This window comes from Malaclemys terrapin, chromosome 5, assembly GCF_027887155.1.
Source record: "Malaclemys terrapin pileata isolate rMalTer1 chromosome 5, rMalTer1.hap1, whole genome shotgun sequence".
Classification (NCBI taxonomy): Eukaryota; Metazoa; Chordata; order Testudines; family Emydidae; genus Malaclemys; species Malaclemys terrapin.
In genome coordinates, this window is record NC_071509.1 from 25,405,269 (window position 1) to 25,428,173 (window position 22,905).

Below are 22,905 nucleotides of genomic sequence, written 5' to 3' on the forward strand. Positions count from 1 at the left end.
TATAGGATGTAATCAGTTTAAACCACATATTTTGTTTAAAGTTGAATTTTCTTTTACCTCTGGATATTCCTATAGACTATAAAATATGTACTTCTTCCATGGTGTGTTTTAAATCAGCTAACTCAGCTGATTTAAGATACTTGTAGAGATCCATTGCCAACATGCAAAGTGTGCCATATGAGGGAGGAACTGTGTTGAAGTGATTGAAGCAAGGAAGATGGAATCTGTTTAGTTATAAGCGATACCAGAGTGTCCTATGGAGCTTTCAGAAGTTTACAAACTCCCCTAGCACATAACTCTCATGGCTTATAAATTTCCATCAGAGTTCAGGCTTTCAACTCTAAAAGACTTCACATGATTGAGAAACAAGGGCTTCAAGCAGGAACCACTTAAAAACACCCATTTGGTCTCCATGCATGGCCTGGTGTATCAAGAACAGAGGAAGATCTTAAAATGAGAAGGCGAAATCACCCACCACAGGAGGCCTGGGAAATGTTCTACTTGGAAATGTTTGCAGTTTTTGATGAAAAATGATGAAAACATTGCTTATTTTAATCATATTTTAAAACTAAGTACGTGTTGCTGCAGGTGTTTGCATGTTATCAGTATACAAGTGGTCCAGATTTTCACAACTTGAATATGAAGAATGAGCAGGCATATTGCTTGCCTAATTTATATACACAATTACATGAATTTTGCATGCAGGTCATCACTTGGACATCTGAGAGACCATTTGCACACATTCACCAGCAACTGCCCATGCAGTTCTGAAAATCTAGACCATAATCAACAGTACAACGTTTAGTAAGATTGATGCACTTTCATTAAGTTTCATGCACTTTCCTCTTTACAATGGTCAGCACTTCTTCTGAACTTCAGCCAGTTACTCCCAGTCTGGCAATTAGAGGAATCACATACCTTCTCTTTTGTTGATAGAATCTAGAGATACTAAACTCAAGAAAGCTAAAGCAGCCACCAAACCATAGAACGAGACAAAGAAACCAGAAAATAAAAGGACCACATTGATTTTTTTAAATCAAAATAACATCCTTTGAAAGGACACTGGGATTACATAGTAGTGACAGTTTTTTGACCTCTAACTGAATATGGATTATCCTTCATTTGAAACAAAGAACAACCAGACACACACACCTACAAACCCTGACAGAATGTCCCTGCTGGATTTGCTAATTAATATTGACCTTTCCAAATGAATGCTGCTTGTTGTAGGACTGGAAAAGAGAGAACTTGTGTTCCTTTTGTGTGAGCTTTACATTTAAGAAATTATCTTCTGATTACTGCTTCTGTCCTCATGCAAGTCTGTCATCTGAGACTGGTGCAGGTGGGGGGGAGGGAATATTCACATTATGTGTGTTCAGATGCAGCTGTAAAAGTAGGTCTGTTCCAAGTGAGAACTGTGAGGTCATGTGACATACAAAAAACAGTTCAACTTAATCTGAGCTCTCATAACACTTCACTCACATGTGTTAATAAAGGTTTGCTTTCCATATTAAAGGTCTGGACTTGGGCTTTAAGACTGTGTTGATAATGCATGTATCCATTGTTCCATCATGTCCCCCATTTTATGTAATTTAGATATAAAAATGTGCCCACATTTTGGTAATTTTACTTCTCATAAATTTCCTAATTACAGTTGTCACTAAAGATCTATCACTCCAACTTTACACATAGTGAACCCAATCCTGTAAAGGGTCCTTCTTTGTGCAGAAATCTCCCTGGATTCAGTAGGAGATACCCTGTGGAGCATCTGCAGAATTGAGCCCCATCAATGTAAGATTGTCTTTGGTGCAGAGCACTTCTGTGATAATAATTTAAAATAGATAATGAAAATTAGGAACTGTTACTAGCTATGCATCTTTCCCCTTGATTATGCAAATATATTAAAATTAAATAAAAGTAAAAAGAAAATTGTCTGATTTATGTACTTGTAGCTATCAAAGAGTAAGAAAAAATATAGTCTGAAGCAGGCATAAATGATTTATGATTAAAAAAGTGTTTCATTAACCTCCCAAAACACATACACCCAGTTAGAATAAATAATTACTGTAAGATTTCTTTAATTATTCAATTAAAACTTCTGTCTTGTTTTTTATTGCAATTTAATATATTTAAATAAACATCTTCCATTGTCTTTCCAAATTTCCATTTTTCGTTCAAGATGGGGGGAGGAATTATTTCTCCCAGTCTTAGGCCCCAATCTCTGTAATTTATACATGTGCTTAACTGTACGTACCAAGTAGTCACATGTCCCATTAACTTCAGTGGGACCTACTCAAAGTTAAACATGTTTATAAATCTTTGCAAGATTGCGGTTTAATGATGCTCTGCCTGTAGGATTACCCCATCCCTTCCCCCATTTCCTTGCATGTGATTCTTTAGCACCACTCTTTATTAACAAACTCCCTAGTGAAGCAACATTTAATATAAGCATCTCTACAGTGAAGCTCTCCCCCATTGATCTTTACGTATTGATCTAGTTCAGCCCTCTTGCACTGTCCCTTGCATCTTGTGACAAGTTGCAGCAACTCACTGTAGAATACCAGATAGTAAAACAGATTCTTAGATATTGATTTGATGGTTTACATTTAAAATTCATACTGTCTAGCTGTATTGATGAGAAGTCTTGCTTTTAATCCTGGGTCACTGGCCAGAGGTGGTTGGTGGTTGGTATTTTCAATCTAAAGGGGAGGTGGGATTATTTTTTGAGAAATTTTACCTTTTATCGTATAAGGACAGATAATGACATGAAAGTGAAATGGATATGCAGCCCTCAAAACTAATTTTTGATGTTTATGCATTTCACTAAAGTATTTGATTTAAAACAGGTTGGGAATCTGAGAAGATTAGGGTTAATATAGCATAAAACACATGGGTTAAATAGTTGTCATTAATTAATTACCCAGGCTATATTTCATATGAAATCATTGAATTTCATGTTTCTTAGCTAAAGTAGACTCAAGAATACTTATAAATGTATATATTTTATTAATAAATATTGACTTAAAAGATGAACAGGAAATTACAAAAAAAGCAAAACAAAGCTGAATTATGAGAGGGTTTACAAAGTAAGAATAAGAAGTTAAAATGTAAAGAACTAAAGAATAAAAGTACATAAATATTAGTAATCAAAATCTTATCACAAATTGTTAAAGCAATGCCAAGCGCCAGAGACTTTCTCCATTGGTATTGATTTTATGTGGAAGGCACTCAGACATTACGATGATGGGCAGCAGTATAACATCCTAAAATAATTCTCTGTGATTCTGGGGAGAGGATTTTGGTACCAGTATGGAAACTATGGCTAGTTAGTGCAGGACCTTGCATATTTGCTAGTCAAGCTTTGTTTCAATAAGAATTTATTGAACTGTCAGTGACAGCTCAACCAAAAATTATTCCAAAGTTAGAAATTTGAACCATGACTTACTTAATACAATAGAGGGAGACAAGGTCGGAAAGGTAATGTCTTTTATTGGGCCAACTTCTGTTGGTGGAAGGGACAAGCTTTCGAGCTACACAGAGCTCTTTTTTTCTTTTTCAGATCTGGGGAAGGAAGCGTCTGCTTCCAACTCCAGACCTGAAGAAGAAAGAAAGCTTGTAGCTTCTACCAACAAAGTTGTCCCAATAAAAGATATTACTTCACCCACCTTTTCTGTCTCATATCCTGGGATCAACTCAGCTACAACAACACTGCTAACAATTAATACAGTTTCATTTCAGTTCTAAATTACCACACCTAGGTAAGGATAATTAATAACTAAGCTTTCGCCTCTCTCTCGCGCGCGCACACATGCACACCCAAATACCACATGTTAATCCCAAGTATGCACTTAATGATTCAAAAATACTTTTAGTTTCTTCTAAAATTAAAAAGAAGGTACAATTACAGGTGATCTGTAACTGTAATCTTGGTCTACAATAACCCCTTACAATACTTTAACCAAATGTTAAAACAATAGTAAAATCCTCAGTCAGATTCTCAACTAGATTCTCTAAATTGGCATAGTTCCATTGCAATGAAAGGAGCTGTACTGATTCACATAATTTGAGGATCTGGCCCCTTTTCTTTAAAACCAGACATTAATTAGTTCAAACTTCTCTATCTTTGTCTGAAAAGTTGTCAATTTCATTTGACACAACTGAAGATGTACTGTCCCTAAGCTCTAGTTTCACAGCACCTAAGCACAGTTAAAGTACGTACCATGCTGAACTAATGTAATGAATGTTCTAGGCTCAAGACTCTTCATTAACCACATATTAAATCAAAATATTTTTGTAGACCTATCGAATGAATCTTATTAGTGAAAGAGAAGTAAATACACATTATGGGTCAGATCCTCAACTGTTATAAATCAGCATACAGAATACACTTGATTTATATTAGCTGATGATTTGTCCTGTATACATTTAAATCATTTACAGGCTTTTAAACTTAAGGTCATACTTTCTGAAGGGCATGTAACTTAGAAAAAACAATTAATCAGCTGAAAATAAAACTACATGTATAAAAGTCTTTATTACCTATCAAGCAGAATGAATGTACATAAATTCTCCAGCTCCATTTGAAAACTTGCAATGGCTGGTCTCAAAATTCCATTAATGTCAAGGTACCATTATTTCAGGTAGTATTGTATGCCTTCCACTGAGATCACTGAGGTCTTCCCTCAAGGATTTAAAAGAAGGAATGAGTTAACTTAGATTGTACGCTCTTTGGGGCTGGGACTATCTGTCTTGTGTTTGTATAGCAGCTAGCATAATGGGGTCCTGGTCCATGACTGGCTCTCCTAGATGTTTCTGCAATATAAATAATTAAATATAATAATATGGTGCTTATCTGGAGCACATCTTGAGTTACTCCCAGAAGGAAGTGCCAGCTAAGTGGCCAGCTAAGGATCCAGTTCTTAGTTTTTCATCCTGGTTTTTGGGCTAGTGAAAAGCCAGGTGTTTTCAGCTAGGGAAGCAAACAGCTTAAGTCATCCTAGCTGAATCAAAAGAACCACCATACTTATGACATGACTTTCCATAAGTCCAGTCAGAGAAGATTTCATTTGCATGTTCTGTGGAACATCCTTTTATGTCATTTATGAGTTCATCTTTTATACAGTAGAATCTCATGCCATCTATATGGAGTCTCCATCATCTTGCAGGACTACTTTTGTTTTTTATGTTTTTCTGATAACTACATGTTATCGGATGTATGTAGGCATGATTCAGCTTTACCCTGAATCCATTCTGCTTTGAAATAGCAGAAACTTGTTTTTGTCTATAATCCTGCTCTTGATCTGCAGTAACACAAATTCCAAGGCTCACTTCTCTTGTTTAGAATTATGTGACATTATCATCAACCTTATTGTTTGCTTGTTTTAGTTTACTGGTATTTCAACTGTAGAAAAGCCTGGCAGTTACCACAGAGTTCCTGGGTCTTGATAACAGCTCTTTTCAGAGATTGTGCTGTCTAGGTCTCTCCTTTTTAGTTCTATGAAAGACTAATTTAACTGTGTTCAGTTGACATTTCTTTTATCCTACCAATACACTATTTCTTTCATATGAATTTATAACTGTGTAGCATAGCTTCAGATAATAGATGGTTATTCTAACACCATCACCCATTATATCTTAGGGGGTTGTTATTGTTTTAATTTTAAAACAGATCACTTGGTTTTTTGAGTAGCATTATTAATATTTCTATTTTGAAACTGCCTGTCCTATAGCAATGCTTTGATGAGCCTGTGTTTTATGTCAATTGAGTCAGAGGTATCGAGGACAGAAACTCTCTATCTTGGGGGGAAAGTAATTGTTTTCAGAAAGTTTGAAGCGTTACACCAGGTCTTTTTATGAGATATAAAGTATCATGGATGTTTCTTTTCAATTGTTTAAGATACAAATGTTTGTGCTGTGTTGCACTGAGGCAATACTGCATCCGTATACTGTGAAGTGTGTGTGTGTGTGTGTGTGTGTGTGTGTGTGTGTGTTAAGAATCATGAACAGGCTAAAATTGTGACACTTGAATGATTAACATTAAGCAACCAAACAAAAGTGGGCTGATTTTCTGTGGTGCAGAATACCCACCGCTCCCATTCAGCCTAGTTAAAATTGTGTGTGCCCACTGTCTCAGAAAATCAGTCCAGCCAAACAAAGGAAAACATTCTGCAAGAATGTAACTTTTTTTAATATACTTTCATCAGGTGTAAATTATGTTTTGGCTCCTCATGGGAAAGAGAACACGTGACTTCTAAAATATCCATTTAGTTCCAATCTGTTTTACACACCAGAATAGGTGCTCTCACATGTTTTTCCATAGTGGAGAGTGCATAATACCAGTGTTGTTTTGTAGGACCACCTCCCTTTTATTCCCAATCGCTTCATATCCCTGTTTCATCTACAGCAATTGCATATGTGGAAAATAATATTGGGAAACAAAGTATTTTAGCTGTATTTTACTGTAATTTAGCATCCGGAGATGAGAAAGAATTTGATGCCAGAGATGACTGGCTGTCTCTCCACACACCATCAGCAACTACTCTGTGGATCACCTGTGGGCCACAAATCACAAACTGAAAACTTCAGCACTAGTATTCCCTGGCACCTAAAATATATGTATATTGAATATAAGGTGGAATAAGCAAGTCCAATTTGCATATTATCATCTATTTTGGCAATTAATATAAAATAAAAACATTTTTACATCAAACACACAAATGGGAAGAGTTAAAGTTGTGCATTCAACATTGGCTTCTGTAACTCATTAACTTTTTAGTAGTTGATTCCTCATCAAAGTTACATGAATATTAGATTTTTTTCATTGAATACAAATGATGTAATTATAGGGGAGATTTACAAAGGACTGTTAGGTGCTGAACTCTGGTTAAAAATCAATGGGACTTGGGCACCTAACTCCAGCTCGTGCCTTTGAAAATCTTCCCCTACACACCCCTCTGTATCTTTACATAATGTATAATTCCACATGGAACAATATGAAGAAACACTAAAGTTGCAGTTAAGGACTTTTAAGTCAGGAAATTCCCAAGGTCAGTATTTCACATGGAACCTGAACTCTGCCCCATTGTACTTCTGTGTATGCCACACAAAGAGTCTGTAGAAATCACTTATATACAGCATTAGTGTCTAGTTCACTGTGCACTTTAGATGATGCATCTTACATGGATGTAGGGAAAAAAACTTGTCATATATTATATAGTTTAAGAAATAGTATGTGATCATCTAACTAATGATGATTGTATGTATTTAAAATTGTCTTGATAAAGTACATTAGTATGTTATCAACATAACAGTGATATTGCATTCAAAATGAGTATCAGTCTGACTGAATGACAATATGTATTGTTGACAAAACTGCTGCCTAAGTAGATTTTGATCCTGCAAACACTACCAGCACAGGCTGTCCCTATTCAGATGAGTAAGCCCACCGACATGTGAGTAAGGAGTTGCAAAATCAGGCCCAAGTTAAAATGGTGGAAAGGCAAGCTACAGAGGTATTATGTTACACACACTGACCTATATTGTCTCCTCCTCTCCTACATTAAGAAACCTATGGAAAGGCAAAGAAATCTGGATTTCAACTCATGGAGTTTCCTTCAGATTTTTCTTAGAAGGATGCAATATGATTTTAGGCTGCAAATTGTCTACAGGTGTAGGGGAGCAATATTCTGGAGCACATCCATCAACCCAATCTTTCCCCTTTCCGCACTCAGACATTTTTCTGTGAAAATAGGTACTGTTTTTAAATCTGTAGCAAGAAGCCAGGGAGATCAGAGGGGGCTAGAAGAGGTTTAAGGCAGAAGTTCTGCAGTGAAGCAAAATTTAAGGGCTAATGCTCTTTGTTTATTCTAATAAAGTCCTTGGGAAGTGTTAGAAGAAGGTAACTTTCTCTGTCATTCTCTATCATTTTCACATAACCGCTCCCTTATAAGCTGCAGAGCGTGACAGATGGGGGATTATTCCACAGAGCCACTGATCTCCCTTGGACATGCTGTTTTCCCTACTTGTTTCCTGCATATGGTCCTCTCCACTGTGTCTGGCAGTGAGATTAGTAGGGTAGAAACAAAAGAAAGAAGTGGGAAGTTATTGAGTTTAAATCTACAGAGTCACAAAGATAGGAAATCAAACTTTTGTAAAATATATTGATTTGCTGTAACTTGTGTGAAACAAATAACTGCATCAGATTAATTCATAGCTAATGATAGCACTGCCTCTACCATCAAGACCATATTTAAATCTCGGTACTGTTAAATGAAAATTCAAATGACACATGATTACTGATGATTGTGTTCATCAGCTTGTGCAATGGTTTGCATTTGGACAATTAGCGTTAGCATTTTGATCTAATTAACATTGAGAAGGGACAATTGCATTTGGAGTAGGAAATCCATTTTTTCATAACTGAAGGTAGACAGTTAGAAGTTATCAAAGTTATTTAGTAGTTGCTAGAGAACTATAACTTGGTTTTTAAGCAGCTTTCAGCAAAACTCTGTTTCCAATTCCCAGTTTAATGAGGCAGCTTTGCACTCTCTTGATCCTAGGCTACTGGTCTTCCAATGTGAATTAGAGAAGACCAAAGGCTGCTTTACCTTACACAGATGATAATGACTCCAGCAAACTAATATAGCAGGCAGAAATGCTCAGTGTGTTGGTATGCCCTAGCTACTCCTCTTTCCCCTAGCATGTCTCTTATATCCGCTGCACACAGGGGTGTTATAGAGGTCACAAAACTACCCAAAGATGCTCCCTACACTGAGATGATCTTCCTGGGGCTAGCTACTCTGTTTAAAGGAGTTGCTTACAGCAGAGCAGGGCTACTAAATTCCATTTTCTCTCATATAAAGAAAATACCTTTTAAAAAAGGTAGTGAACCTTGACTTTAATACCTAAATCAATATTTGCAAATAAATAACCTCATGATTTATAGTGTTCAAGGTATTTACTGTAGTAAATATAGGAAAACAGGGAATACTGTAGATGATGAAAGAACCCTAAGTATTTCCCTTAAATAAGGGCCACTATTGTACATGACCATTATGACTATGTAATGAAATAGAGAGCAAACCAGTTCTGATCTAACTCCTCTTGAAATCATTAGCAGAACTCAACCAGAACTGTAGAGCTTTTAAGCTGAGAAGCACGGAGAAAACTCATCGCTGCCATAAATGAAAGAGCATTTTAGTGGCTTTTTTCTTTCCTGGTTTTAATAACAACTTTACATCATAATTAGGAGGATGAAATTCCTGCCATTCACAATACACGGTTTGGACAGATTAAAGGGAAGAGGTCTGAGAGATGATAATTGCTTTGTGCTCATCAGACTTCTATTGAAAACTTGACAGGATAATTACAAAATATCTACCTTACTGAACGTCTCCGCACATTTTCAGAGAGCTGTTTAAAGGTGTTCGTTTACTCTCAGGCTGAAAAGTTTTTTCTTTCTTTCTTTTCTCTTTTGATGTAGTTAATTATCATTTAGATTTGTTGTATGTGTTTAAATATAGAGAGTCTATTCTCATGTGCAAGCATGGCTGCATTTGACACACCATCTGCAAAGGAAGTTGCCCATCATTTTCTGAGTTAACCCACAGACAGTCAGCTCTCTTATTTTTCAGCGTGACATTATTTTGATTCTCTGAAGCTGTAACTTAGATCCTTTGAATTTTGTTGAGAAGTAAATTCTTGGTGGACTACAACAAGTAATCACACATAAATGCATTTTAATTCTTTTGCTTTAAGGATGAGGTGGGGGAGAAAGCCACTTTACTTATCTAAATACTTAGTAAACTCTTTCCCTCAGTTACTTGCAGACATCTTATCTCAGACTGTGAACTTAACATGCAGAAAAAGTATGGTTAAGTGGTTAGCAAAGGGGGCTGGGAGTCAGGAGACCCTGATGGGTGCTTGGGCTATTAGTTCTCCTTGTACTCATTAATATTTATGTCACTCAATCACTATAACAACTTGTGGATGGCACATTGCTGATTTCCTATGTTTGCAAAAATCTCCACAATATTCTAACCGGCTTTAACTGGTACATTGCAATATACGTTTCCTAAATATCAGCAGTTTAGCAATGCTTGCTTAATGCAGTATTCTGTCTTATGACATCTTGTGATATATGGCCATTGCTATCTTGTGACAACTTATGATCTAGGATCACTTACTAGCTAGTTGCTCCTGTCAAGACTCTAGGCCAGGGTTCTCAAACTGGGGGTTGGGACCCCTCAGGCAGTCACAAGGTTATTACATGGGGGGGGTCACAAGCGGTCAGCCTCCACCCCAAATCCCACTTTGTCTCCAGCATTTATAATGGTGTTAAATATATTAAAAAGTGTTTTTCACTTATGGGGGGGGGGGGGGTTGCACTATGTGAAAGGGGTCACCAGTACAAAAGTCTGAGAACCACTGCTCTAGGCCTTAGGCCTCAGTTTAGCTAAGCTGTTGTCTTACAGATCTGAGGCCTGTAGGCCCCGTGATACAACATTAATTAATATTTCTATTTCATGTTGATATCTGAAATATACCTGATATTTTATTGTTAGCTACAGGTTTTCAGTTTTTGCATCTGTGAAATAGGGATGATAATTCTCCTTTTGAAAAATGTTGAGCTCTTCAGATTAAAAGCCTGAGTTCATTATTATTGTTGTACACTGTAGCATATACTATATTTAACTAATTTTAACTCCATTTTAGGTCAGAATTTTTCAGAGAGGCCATTTTCATAAGTGTTGAGTACCTCCCTCCCTTAGGCTTCTTTGAAAATCTCAGCCATAATTAATGTTTTATTATATTGTACAGCACCCCAAGTGCCTTGGCAGAGGATGCAGAGGACTTTTTTCTTACGAAAAAAAATTAATAATAATATATACATCTCCCAGTGTAAGCAGAGTTGCAGCTGGTCAGTAATGGGATGGAAGCCCTCCCAGGACAAACAAGGTGTAAGAATAGCGATGGCGATTCACTAACTGTGTCACTACTGAACCAGCTGATCCCATCATGTCATGAGGGACCTCTACTTCTAGAGATATTACGTAAAATGAAGTTCTTGACTAGAGCTGGGCAGTGGTTTTTGGATAAACTTTTTTTTTTTTTGCCAAAATGCAGATTTGAGTCAACCAAAACATTTTGCCAAAGTATGTCAAATTCACAAGATTGTTTCCGTCAAAAAAAATTGTTTTGACATTTTTGAAATTAATTTCCTTTTTTTTTAAATAACTTAGTTTTGAAAGTTGCTGTAATTTAAAAAAAAAAAGTTAAAATTGGTCAAATGAAATAAATCATTTTGTTTCATTTGATTTACCCAAAACATTTTGTTTCTTTTACTTTTTGATTTGCCAAAAAATTAAAAGTCATTTTGGGTTGACCCAAAACAGTTCAGTTTTAGTTTTTGACTTGGCCAGTGAACTGAAAAGTCAGTTATTTGCACAACGCTTTTCTTGACTTCTTGTGGACATGAACGATCCCTGGTCACATTTTGCAGGATCGTGACTAATTTCCATTTAATACATACCTTCCCACACCAGTTTTAAATGGAAAATTTGTTTCATTTCCTGTCCTCAGCTTTTTCATAGGGCTGTACAAAACAAAAAGAGTTTCAACGGCTGCTGTCTTTAAACACAGAGGTGGTTGTACTTCATTGGTGCATGAAATGATTCTTATGAGTATAGTTTTGTAAAGCAGTCTGGGATCATGCTGAATGAACAGCACCACACACACTTAATCACGTTATAAGCTCTTTAGGGCAGGGACTGTCTTTTTTTGTTGTGTTTATACAGCACCTAAAACAATGGGATCTGGTCCATGACGGGGGCTCCTAAGCACTAGTGTAATACAAACAATAAATAATAATTCTAAGCTATCATTGTTACTCAAGTCTAAACTGACATCATCTGTAGTCCATTTAACTGAGCCATCACATTTGCTTCCTCCAAAACTGGCAAAGCCCATGTTCTAAAATGTGAATCTTGTATTCTTATTTAAAGATATCATGAAGAAATTAACAGCCATATATCATTCATGTTAGATGGTATGGATTTGTACCTTTAACCATATTATTTCTAAAGAGAAGCACATAATAAAGAATTGTATAAAGAAACATTTTTATGATATTCTAATTTCTTTCTCTCTTTTTTTAAAAAAACACAGTTTTTGAAGAACCGGAAGACCCCAGTAACAGATCGTTTTTTTCAGAAATTATCTCTTCAGTGTCGGATGTTAAATTCAGTCACAGTGGCCGATATATGCTAACAAGGGATTACCTCACTGTCAAAGTTTGGGATCTGAACATGGAAACGAAGCCTATAGAAACATATCAGGTAGATGTTTGCTATGTCTTAAAGGTCAACGCTGCAAAAACATCTCAATATTCCAAATATATTTATAGCGCACTATAGATCTGCAGTGCTTGTTCTGACTGTTATACAAGAGTCACTTTAAAATAAATAGTAGATATGATTCACTTGAGCTCTAAGAGCACTGGTGAAAGAGCATTACCTCTTCTGGAGTCAATGGAGCTATACCAAAGTTGAATTTGGCCCTTAAAACAACTGCTGCCTATATCAAGGGGAATCATCTCTTCATTCTGCGTCAATACATTCATTATGCAACTCCACAATTTAATGGTTGTAATAGAGATGTAGGTTAGAGTTTTCAAGAGTGCTCAGCTGCACCATTAAGTTAGGGGGAGCAGAATTAGGCCAGTGCTGAGTGCTTTTGAAAATCCCACCTGTAGATTTCTTCCTAGAGTTCTGAACTGCCTAATCCCAAAAGAAACCTTTGTTACATCATAATATTGTCATCACTATGGGAGTTTAGCTAACACCCGTGAGACTCACACGAGGTGACTAATTCAATGTTGGAGCATGCAATTCTGCTGACTTCAACCAATAGTTAATTTGGGCCCTGGAGCCTGTGCTATCTGGTAAGAACAATCTGAGTTTAAAATATTCTAAGATCACTCAAAGTGGGACAAGTGTGCCCCCCAAAAGTCCTTGTTGCAAAAATACAATGGGAAAAAGCTGTCGAAAACTGTGTTCTGCATAAGCACATGTAATATGACAATCTTTAAAAGTACAGTTGGGCTGGTCAGTAATGCCTAGCTATGGACAGCCCTGCAGATGAGGAGTTGAAAATGAATATTCTGCTGTATATATCCCACATTCTAGGTCAGTGGAAGTAAAGCTCGTGTTCCCTGCCTGGGAAATAGAGTTGTGGGGGTTAGATTGTTTTTTTTAAATTATTTACCTGAACTCCTGGTAACATTTAATAAGAACTCAGGAGTCTGGCTTATCAGGAGTGCCAAATCCCACCATAATAGTATTTAGGGTCTTGTTTTCCTTTTCTCTTTAACTGTACAAGCAGCCAATATAGATTCAGGTTTCTGGGACACATCCCATTAGTTTCAGTAGGAGCTGTGTAGCTAAATCTCATATTAGCCTTTGAAAATGCCAATTTACATTCCTGTAAAGCCACAAAACTGACTTTCTTCAGTAACTTAACTGCCCTGATAGTGATAAATGTGTTAGAGATTTTGGTTCTTATGTGAAACATGATGAGAAGTGAGGGAAATAAAACAGTATTTGGTATGTTACATCCATGTCTAAGATTTTAGGACTGCTGGCAATGTGTTATTTTGCATATATGTTAATATGGTAAGCAGCCTTCTCCCAGGAGGGAAAGAAATGGTCAGGCCAACCTGTTTGTCTTGAGTCTGACATCTGCTTTTATTTCCTCCTGTAGGAATCTTTGAAATAAGCTGGCCACCTTTAAATCAACCTGACACCTTGCAGTGGGGCCAATTAAAAAGTTATATTTCTCCATGCAGAGATGTGGGGAATGAGTAAAATGTAAATTTTTCAGTTCTTACTGCAATAATCAGAAGCTTATAAAAAGATGGAAAGTCTAAAACTAGGTCTTGCTGCCTTCAATGAAACTATAGATTGTCTTTTCTTTTCAAACACTTATCCACTGTAGAGAGGATAGTGATGCCATTGGTATACATAAACCCTTTGCAGCTAACAAAACAAGGAAGATCATGAGTGATTTATGAGAGGATGCCTCGTAGGACAGTATAACATCAGTGATTAGGATTCAATAAATTCAGGCTATTTTCTGCAGTCTTTTATCCTCTTGTCATTGGAAAAGATGGTTCTGGATTTTACAGAAAAAAGAAAATGTTCAAAAATATACTTTTTTAAAATATATTTTTTCTCATGCAGATATTATGCCCACTAGGCCACAGGCACACCAATGTCTGGATAGCAAATGCAAATTAATAAATATTATTATACACCTTGACATGTACTCAGAAGGCAGCAATTAAGGCCCAGATTTTCAGAACTGTGCATTTTTGAACATATTGATATTTGTACATGTCATTAGTACAACTGCACATGTAAGCACAATAACTGTGGGTGCAAATTGGACATGTATTTGCTCATACAGTTATGAAAATCTGAGCTTGGTGGACTGTATCTATGGGTTATGCCTTTCCAACTGCAAACAAATAAAGAAAAGCCTACATGCAAAAAAGGGAAGTGAAACATAAGATAAACAAGAAACAAGATAAAGAAGAATATTTGAGCTACATCATTTCATCTAATGCATCATAACCCATGTAGCAATTATTTACTGTAGTGTAAAAAGATTTCCCATCTATAACATTAAAATTGCTTTAAAGTGTGGTGAATCATCATGTACTCAGGATATGACATGTTAAGAGACTTGCTTTGTCATCTACTGCAGGGGTTCTCAGCCTTTTTCTTTCTGAGGCCCCCCAACATTCTATAAAAACTCCACGGCCTGTCTGTGCCGCAATAACTGGTTTTCTGCATATAAAAGCCAGGGCAGCGTTAGGGGGTAGCAAGCAGGGGAAATTGCCTGGGGCCCCATGCGCCCCCATGAAGCTACACTGCTCAGGCTTCAGCTTCAACCCCGGGTGACAGGGCTCAGGACCCTGGGCTTCAGCCCCATGCAGTGGGACTTCAGCTTTCTGCCCTGCATCCCAGGAAGTCTAATGCTGGCCCTGCTTGAAGGCCCCCTGAAACCTGCTCAAGGCCCCCTAGGGGGCCTTGGACCCCTGGTTGAGAACTACTGATCTACTGTATCAGTCTCTCCATGTTGCTACTGTTTTGTGTCTAAATTTTCTCGTATTTTACACTAGAAAACACTATGGACATCCATTGTAAAAATGTGTTCTTCATAACAAGAACTTATGTACATTAAGTAACTGAAGGTCAGGGGCAATTTTTATCCTCACATCCCATCAATAATATTCATTACTCAGTCCCAATATTATATTGTATTTTGGACTAGTCTTTGTAATGTGTCTCTACTAGCACTAATTACTTTAACAAATGCCAAGTTCTCATAAGGCACAACTATAAAGACATGCAGACTTCCAATACATCCTGTGCGGGACTCTGAACTACATTATCTTGAGCTTATTGCCACTAAATAAAGTTAGAGAAAAATTATATACCTCTGACGTGCTCTGAACTGTACCCTATTTCTCTTCTCTGTTTCCCCTTTAATTGCTAGAAGGAATCCACATAACATGATTCCATTTCATGCTCAGCACCCAGCCTCCTTCTCCCTCAAGGGGGTAACCAACAAAAAGCCTCAGGTGTCTGGAATCAACTGGCACTTGCACTAGCAGCAAAGAGGAAGCCATCACAACTTCCCATAGTCAGCCCAGTTAACTAATATTAAAACTCTCATATTGACTTTGCTCAGTTTTGGTGGCTTATCACATCCTGCCCTCGCTTTGTTCCCCCACCACATTCTCCTTTTTACAGACCCATCCTTCTGTCTTTCTTTTGCTGCTTGTGCCCTTATCCACTCCCTCCACCTTCCCTTCCTCTCTCTTGCTCTGACACATTCACCATTTTACTGGCCTTCCTCCTACTCCTCACGTCACTCGTATATGACTTGCTCTCAGAGAACTGTTAAGCATATTGCTAACTGAAACAATAACATGGTATATTATTGCAACCCTTGGCCTTTTTAATCCACTATGCCTGGTCTTCTCTTGTTGTAGTCAGCATTGTATATTACTGGATTTAAATTTGGACTGCTGTGAAGTGCTATGTGCACATATGGAATGTATATATTTTGGAGGCTAGATGAGATTGTTTCCGTAAAGGGTCACCATAGGAGAATTTCCATAGGGGTCAAGAAAAGACAAGTTTTATAACTGCTCCACTGACAGAAGTTAGTTTCTTGGACATCTTCTAAACAAGGTCTCTCATGTAATTCTCTAAGGCCTCATCACCTTGGGGTCAGAATAATACAGACCTCTGTTCGCAACAACCAAACTTGTCCATGTTTGTGGTTAGTATCAGTGTGATCCCAAAGTGGGCAAGACCTAATGACAATAATTCAGACTAATGTGCCTTTTGTCATGACAATCCCTGCCTGAAATAATTTGTTCCAACAAAATAGCTCCCTCGTGTTTTCCTAGAGCGTAGAATGTCTGGATAATTCTGTCAAGGGCGTACATAACAGAGGAGCATGATTCCAGAAAGGAAAATTCTGGTAGCAAATCTTTAAGAACAGCTTTTATGGAAATTGGAACATTTTTCATAGATGGCGAGATAGCACATACGAGCAATACTTGGACAATAAAATCCAGTTTTATCATCAAACCATGATAGTGTGGGCTTTACCTCCAGAATTCATTAAGCAGTGTATCAATTTTATCATAATTAATAATAATGATTAATAATAAACTTAAGTGTGCAAACAAAAGTACTTTTATTGCTTGTGGTCTTAGACTTTTTTTTTTTAAATGTGTTTTCTTGCAATGCCACTGGCCACAGATTATCCCCTTGAAACCGTGTTTCTAAATGGTCAGTCACATCAATCCATTGCATCGAGGGTAGGAAATACAGGGCAAAATTGTAGCACTGATCTACCACGGAGGTGATGTGGAGCTTCCAAGAGTTTCCAGGGAAAGCCACCCCGTGCCACTCTTAAGGAGGTAGCTATGTGTGCTGCCTTCCACAACTGCTCTGCTCACTGGTGCAGGGAGGGATGAAGTCATAATCTGGAATCATCCGCACGACTGTTGTGCTGCCTTTACAGAGGCCAGCACAGCAGTGATCTTGGTAATGTTGGTACATGGTTGCCTCTGGTACAGTGTTTAATTTACTGATGCAATGGATGCTGATTTGATAACCTCATCTTTAGGACAGTTCAACATTCCATGATTGGGAGAGGACAATAGAAAAACAGGACAGATGTTCAAATTTTTAACCACAAAGATTCTCACAGTTATCCTGGAGGGTATCAATGTGAGCAAGAATGAAAAGAAAGGTCGGAATGAAGAGCTGGCATTTGTGACAGCCTGTGGATAGAGCATCGGTACCTTGATAACGAGGAGTGAAGAACTTCTGAAATTCAGAAGGAAGAATGAAAGTGGAGGAAACACAAAGCACTGCATAGCTTATTAAAAGTTGTAGAGCTGAACGCACTTTTCAAAGGGAGCATTAGTCACAATGGACAGGTGGCACATGGAACAGATAGCAGAAAAAAGAGCATGAAAAGATGAAAATAACTAGGCAGGTGGAGATCTGAGACCACTGAATACTATGTATACAATTTTACTGCTGCTTCATCCTCTCATCCTGCCCCATCCTCTTTTGTCAGTTTTTTCCATGTGTTGATTTTTGTGCGAGGCAATCAGGATACTGATGAAAGGGCCCCACTCCTATAACACAAATTAACACAATAAACACTATTAATACAAATAGTCCCAGTCCTGTAATACATTTAAAAATATTAACAAATGAGACAATGATTGTTGCCTCAGAGATGAGTGACAATTAGGGAACCCAGCCAATTTCTGCTGAAAAAAATCTGGTGGCTATTAATAAAAGGGAAGATGGAATGATCTCATTATGAAGGTTACATGAAGCACCCACCATGAATGTGCACCACAATGTGCAACATTCAGTAAATGCATTTAACTGGGAAACATTCTATCCACATCTCTCACATGTTTATTAGCTATTAAGTAAATAGCGTGTTCAGCTGACATATTTTAACTGATCATATATAGCATAGGATGCTCATTAATCTAATTCTGAAAATTGATCCATGACAGAAATTTATAGTCCATACAAAATTGAGTTAATTTGCAAGTTTGTTCATTACAGTACAGTGCAGCTGTTGCAAACAGTTTTAGTTTTAATAACACTTGAGTGAGCTAGCCAGACAGAACAGTGAAACTGGTATTAAAGTATCTTGTTGGAGAAGATTCTAGGCCTTCGACCAGCAGAGGATCCTGCATATGTGCTGAGAACACCATAGTCAGGAGAACCAAATTTAGCTCTGACAGAAACAGACATACTTTTCAGGAACTTCAATGGAAGGGGTACCTTCTTATGGCAGGACTAAATTTGGTCCTTATGCTACATTGCATTGATATGGTTCTTCCTCAGAAGTCATCTATACAACATTCATATCGGATGGAGGTGTTGGATTACTAGACCTTGTGCAGGCAGGAATTGTCTGACTCCTTATTTCAATGTGGGGGTGAAGAACATCATACAGAAGGAAAAAATTGAATTCATTAAAGGACCGATGCAATGCACATGAGTTGTGTCCTCTATGATAAACTCACACTCCATAGAAGTATGCAGCCTAAAACAAGGTCTTCTGTGAATCTTACTTTCAAAGCATACAAGATAAGAACTCATGGTTTGTTTTCAGATCTCAGACATCATCACGGATATGAAGTAGCTATCAGAGCAGGAGAGCATTCTGGGTACTAGTCTTTGTAAATAAGACACCACGTATCTTACTATCCTTTACTTCTGAATTGCTGTATAATGTAATACCACAGCTTTTATAAATGGAGCAGGGACCTCTCTCACACAGCCCTATATTGTAAGTGGAAGTCTATATAGATCTTGGATTATTATTATTTACTATTTAAATTAGATGATTCATTCTCTCATTAGTACATCTGCTGTATCATCTGGGAAGATCTGTTTTGGAATCAGGCTAGAGTTCAGAAATTCACACTAACAGGAACCAACCATGTTAGAGAGAGGTAATCTACAGTATGCTCAGAAAAGCATGCTCTAGCCAGAGCTTTCCTGCTACATTAATTCTATAGCACTCTTCTAATTGAACTATAGAAAAGCAGAGACCTCATGTTTAAGAGATAGAAGTACTCTCTATCTTTGTAAAATCTACAAACCTGTAAGAGCAATAGTATAGGACATATTCTAAAACAAAGATTTGTAAAAACTGCACTGTCTTTTTCTGCTAAACAGGTCCATGATTACCTTAGGAGCAAGCTGTGTTCCCTTTATGAAAATGACTGCATCTTTGACAAGTTTGAATGTGCATGGAATGGATCAGACAGGTAATCCATCCTTATGTTCATCACTATTTTAATTTCACTGAGGGGCTGCCATAGGATGGAGTATAGTCAATAAATCTGTAACTTGTGGTTATTGTACATATCAAGTTACATTTCTCCATATCAGTGTCCAGTCTTTTACTGCTGTTGTACCTTTTCACCCACTCAGCCACAATTTAAGAATCATTATTCTCCGCACACAGCCACTGGGAGAAAATCAAATTCCACTCATTTCCACCAAAAGCACCAAAATGGGCTGAAAGAATCAAAAGAAAACAGGACTTACTTAAAAAACAGTTTCACAACCCACCTGCATGGGGATTTTGCTAAGGAAACTCATGCTCAGGCAAGTTAACAAAGCATGTAAATCCAATCTAGCAGCTGAAAATAAGGAGAGAGGATGAGCCAGTGCCATGTGACCAGTCAGTGCTTTGCAGACCACTGGTCACCGTTTGTGAAGCATTCTTCTAACGTCATGCAATTTGTGTGTGTGGAGGAACTATAGATATAGGACCAAATTCTATTCATTTATTTCTTAGGCTTTGGCTTCATTCTGGTAGAACAGAGCAGGATTTGTCCCATAAAGTTATAACTCATTTCTGTATTATGATATACCAAGTAAATATAATTAATACCACTGTCTCCTTCATAACAACAAGGATAAGATTACCTTTTCTAAGAACCACCTAGTTGTCAGATACTGCTCTCACTCCTTGCACAGCATTCCCATTGACATGAATGGCAGGTCCCTGTGAGGACTGAGTAGAGTATGTGACATATAATAGAGCATGCGACCCATACAAGCGAAATGCATCCCCTCATGCATCTAAAAATGGGTCCGAGTTTCTACCTCATACACACACAGAGATACAAAATCATGCTTTATAATGTTGTTAGATACATTCTTTTCTTTGGACTATAGTTGCCTTTGCTCAGTTCCTATTTTCCTCCAGGAAGAGAGGTTCTCTCTTTACTGATGTGCTACAACCTTCCACCATATTCTTCATGCAGAGAAAACTATATTCCTCTGTAATCTCTGACCTGGAACTGCTCTACTGAGTTGATGGTTCCTTCTCTAGCTATAAAGTACCTTTCTTTAGCCCAATAGGTGCGCAGATGTTTCACAATTCCACGGATATATTGACTCATGTAATTCATAGAATTCCCCAGAGTATCATGGAAATTAGAAACAGGAAAGACTTACTGGGTCATCCTGTTAATGTAAAAACGTTTCCTATAGCATATTCCCAAGTATTTCATCCATCCTAGTTTTAAGTGACTCAGTCAACTGAAGCTACAAGACCATTGCCTTTGGGATATTCTACCTGAGTTTAATTTATTTTATACTGGGAATTAGCTATGTTTCAGCATTGCGTAAATTCTTCTATTTTATGGACTACCAGCCAGTGACCACATTGGGGTAAAATCCTTCACAGTGTCTTGTGACACCTTGGGTGTCGGCTATCTTGTGCCAGGGCTAACCAGTCCTAGAGCAGACTGCTGGTGGTGGGCATGACTCAAGATGTTTGAAAATTAGGATTGGCTCAGCTTTAGCTAAGCATCCAGAGTTTTGGGTGCTTCTCTGAACCTCTTGAACCTGCAGAGAGTAGATAGAAACCTCAGAACAACAGTCTCTCATGAGAGTCCCAGTACTACTTGCTTCCAGTCAGGATGGAAAGACCACCTGAATAGCCTTTTAGGGGGAATATTGACACATATCCCAGCCAGAACCTGGGAGTGCAGAACTGCAAAAAAAAGTGTGGGTATGGGCAGGATAGGGGAGTTAATCAGACATTTCAAAACCATCACAAAGCTTCAGGAGTCTCCTAATATCTTCAAAACCATTTCATCCATCCTTAAATGGGAGCTCTAAGACATTATGCTTGTAGGCAGCCATGCATTTGCACTCTCAGGTACTTCCTTCAGTAGCTGAACAAACGTGTTCTCATCCTCAAAGTATCTGGATAGCTACATGTTAATAATACAATAATTATTCAATATTGGGTTTAAAATGAGAGTAATTGTTTCAGTCTAATTCTCACTTGAAAGATCAGAAAGGTCAACATAGTATGAAATCAACTGGTCCTCATTCAGTGGGAGCATTCCATATTTAAAGGCTTACTTTATCACACTGTTTATATGTGGGAGGATAGTTAATCTTGCACAATTCTGAATCCATCACTAAACACTGCTTATTAAAATGGATGGGATACCTGGCATGATCTTAAGAAACCAGCGAGCACAACTTTTGGTCAGACATTTGACAAAAGACAACATTCATTTTATTTTAATTTATTTTTGTTTTTCTTTTCTAAACTTAGTACACGTCCTCTTAACAGTCTAAACGAGAGTTAAATACATCACAACCAATTTTCATCATTAGGGTGACACTTGCATTGACACTTCTGAACAAGGAGATGTGATCTTGCTTGTATAAGTGGCAATTATTTTGTTATTTCAGTGCACAATATATGGATTCTGTACTGGTGTTTAAGGAAGAGTTCCCATCTTTTTAAAAAATACACATTAATATTAAGATAGATGATCGGATATGTTAATATATATATTTTAAATACACCTTTTTGCAAAAGGTAAGACAGGCCTATTAGCACCTGGGGACTTTAAGGGGAGTCCCATAACAATATTTGCATTAATGAAAATGATTACAAATATAAGGATGGCATTTTCTTTAAAAATGCTAATCTAGTTTTAGGGTATTTATCAGGTTAAGTGGCACATTAGAAACAGACATGGTTGCATTCAAAAATTAAAAGCATGATTATATATGAAAGTTGTCTTCTTTTTAGTTAATTTTCGTTGCCATTAAGGACTCAATTCAGGATCACAATGAGCCCCATTGTTGAGGCTGTTTACAAAAAAGTCAATGTACACAAGCTCTGATTAAAACGTGATTGATGCTCAGTAACGCCAATGAACAGGAACTAATACAATCAGACAGATCCGATCGCATTTGCTGAAGGACACATTAATCATTATATACTTGGGCAAGAACAGCAATTGCAGGAGGTAAAGGGGGGCGGGGGGTCTTAAAAATAATGCAACCAGCCGAGCAGATATTATGTTAGTTGACTGGGTTAAATAAACACATGCCATGTATAGCACATACATATGCATGCTTACATGACTTCAGAACATGCAAGCTTTATTGTATATAGCTGTTTTATTTAAAGATTTGAGAGTCCAAGTGAATGGAAGAATTAACTAATAACGTGTAAAACAGTGTCCCCTTCCCACCGCCAACCTTGGAATACAAACATGCACACATTGTTATTTCGGAGTTTATCTCAAATGCCCTGGAATTAACAGCAGCTGAACAGGTTATCTGTGAATTACATTGTTGAATTTCTGTTTCACCTGACCTCCTCCAGTACATTCTAGATATTAGAAACTATGTACATTAATACCTTTATATATATATATTTTTTAAACTAACTGCTGGAGGGAAGCCTTCAAAGGAGTCTTTCAGCTACCATGGTGGTGAGGGCCATACAAGT

At 37.4% G+C, this 22,905-nt stretch overlaps 1 protein-coding gene across 5 annotated transcripts in view; it reads left to right on the forward strand.

Annotated features, from left to right (window-relative positions):
- PPP2R2C (protein phosphatase 2 regulatory subunit Bgamma) overlaps window positions 1–22,905 on the forward strand; it is a 267,643-nt gene that overhangs the window by 230,742 nt on the left and 13,996 nt on the right. For all 5 annotated transcript variants that reach the window (XM_054030914.1, XM_054030917.1, XM_054030916.1 and 2 more), the window contains 2 exons: window positions 12,166–12,335; window positions 19,302–19,393. In XM_054030914.1, coding sequence (XP_053886889.1) covers window positions 12,166–12,335; window positions 19,302–19,393 — 262 coding nt within the window. The remainder of the gene's footprint in view (window positions 1–12,165; window positions 12,336–19,301; window positions 19,394–22,905) is intronic.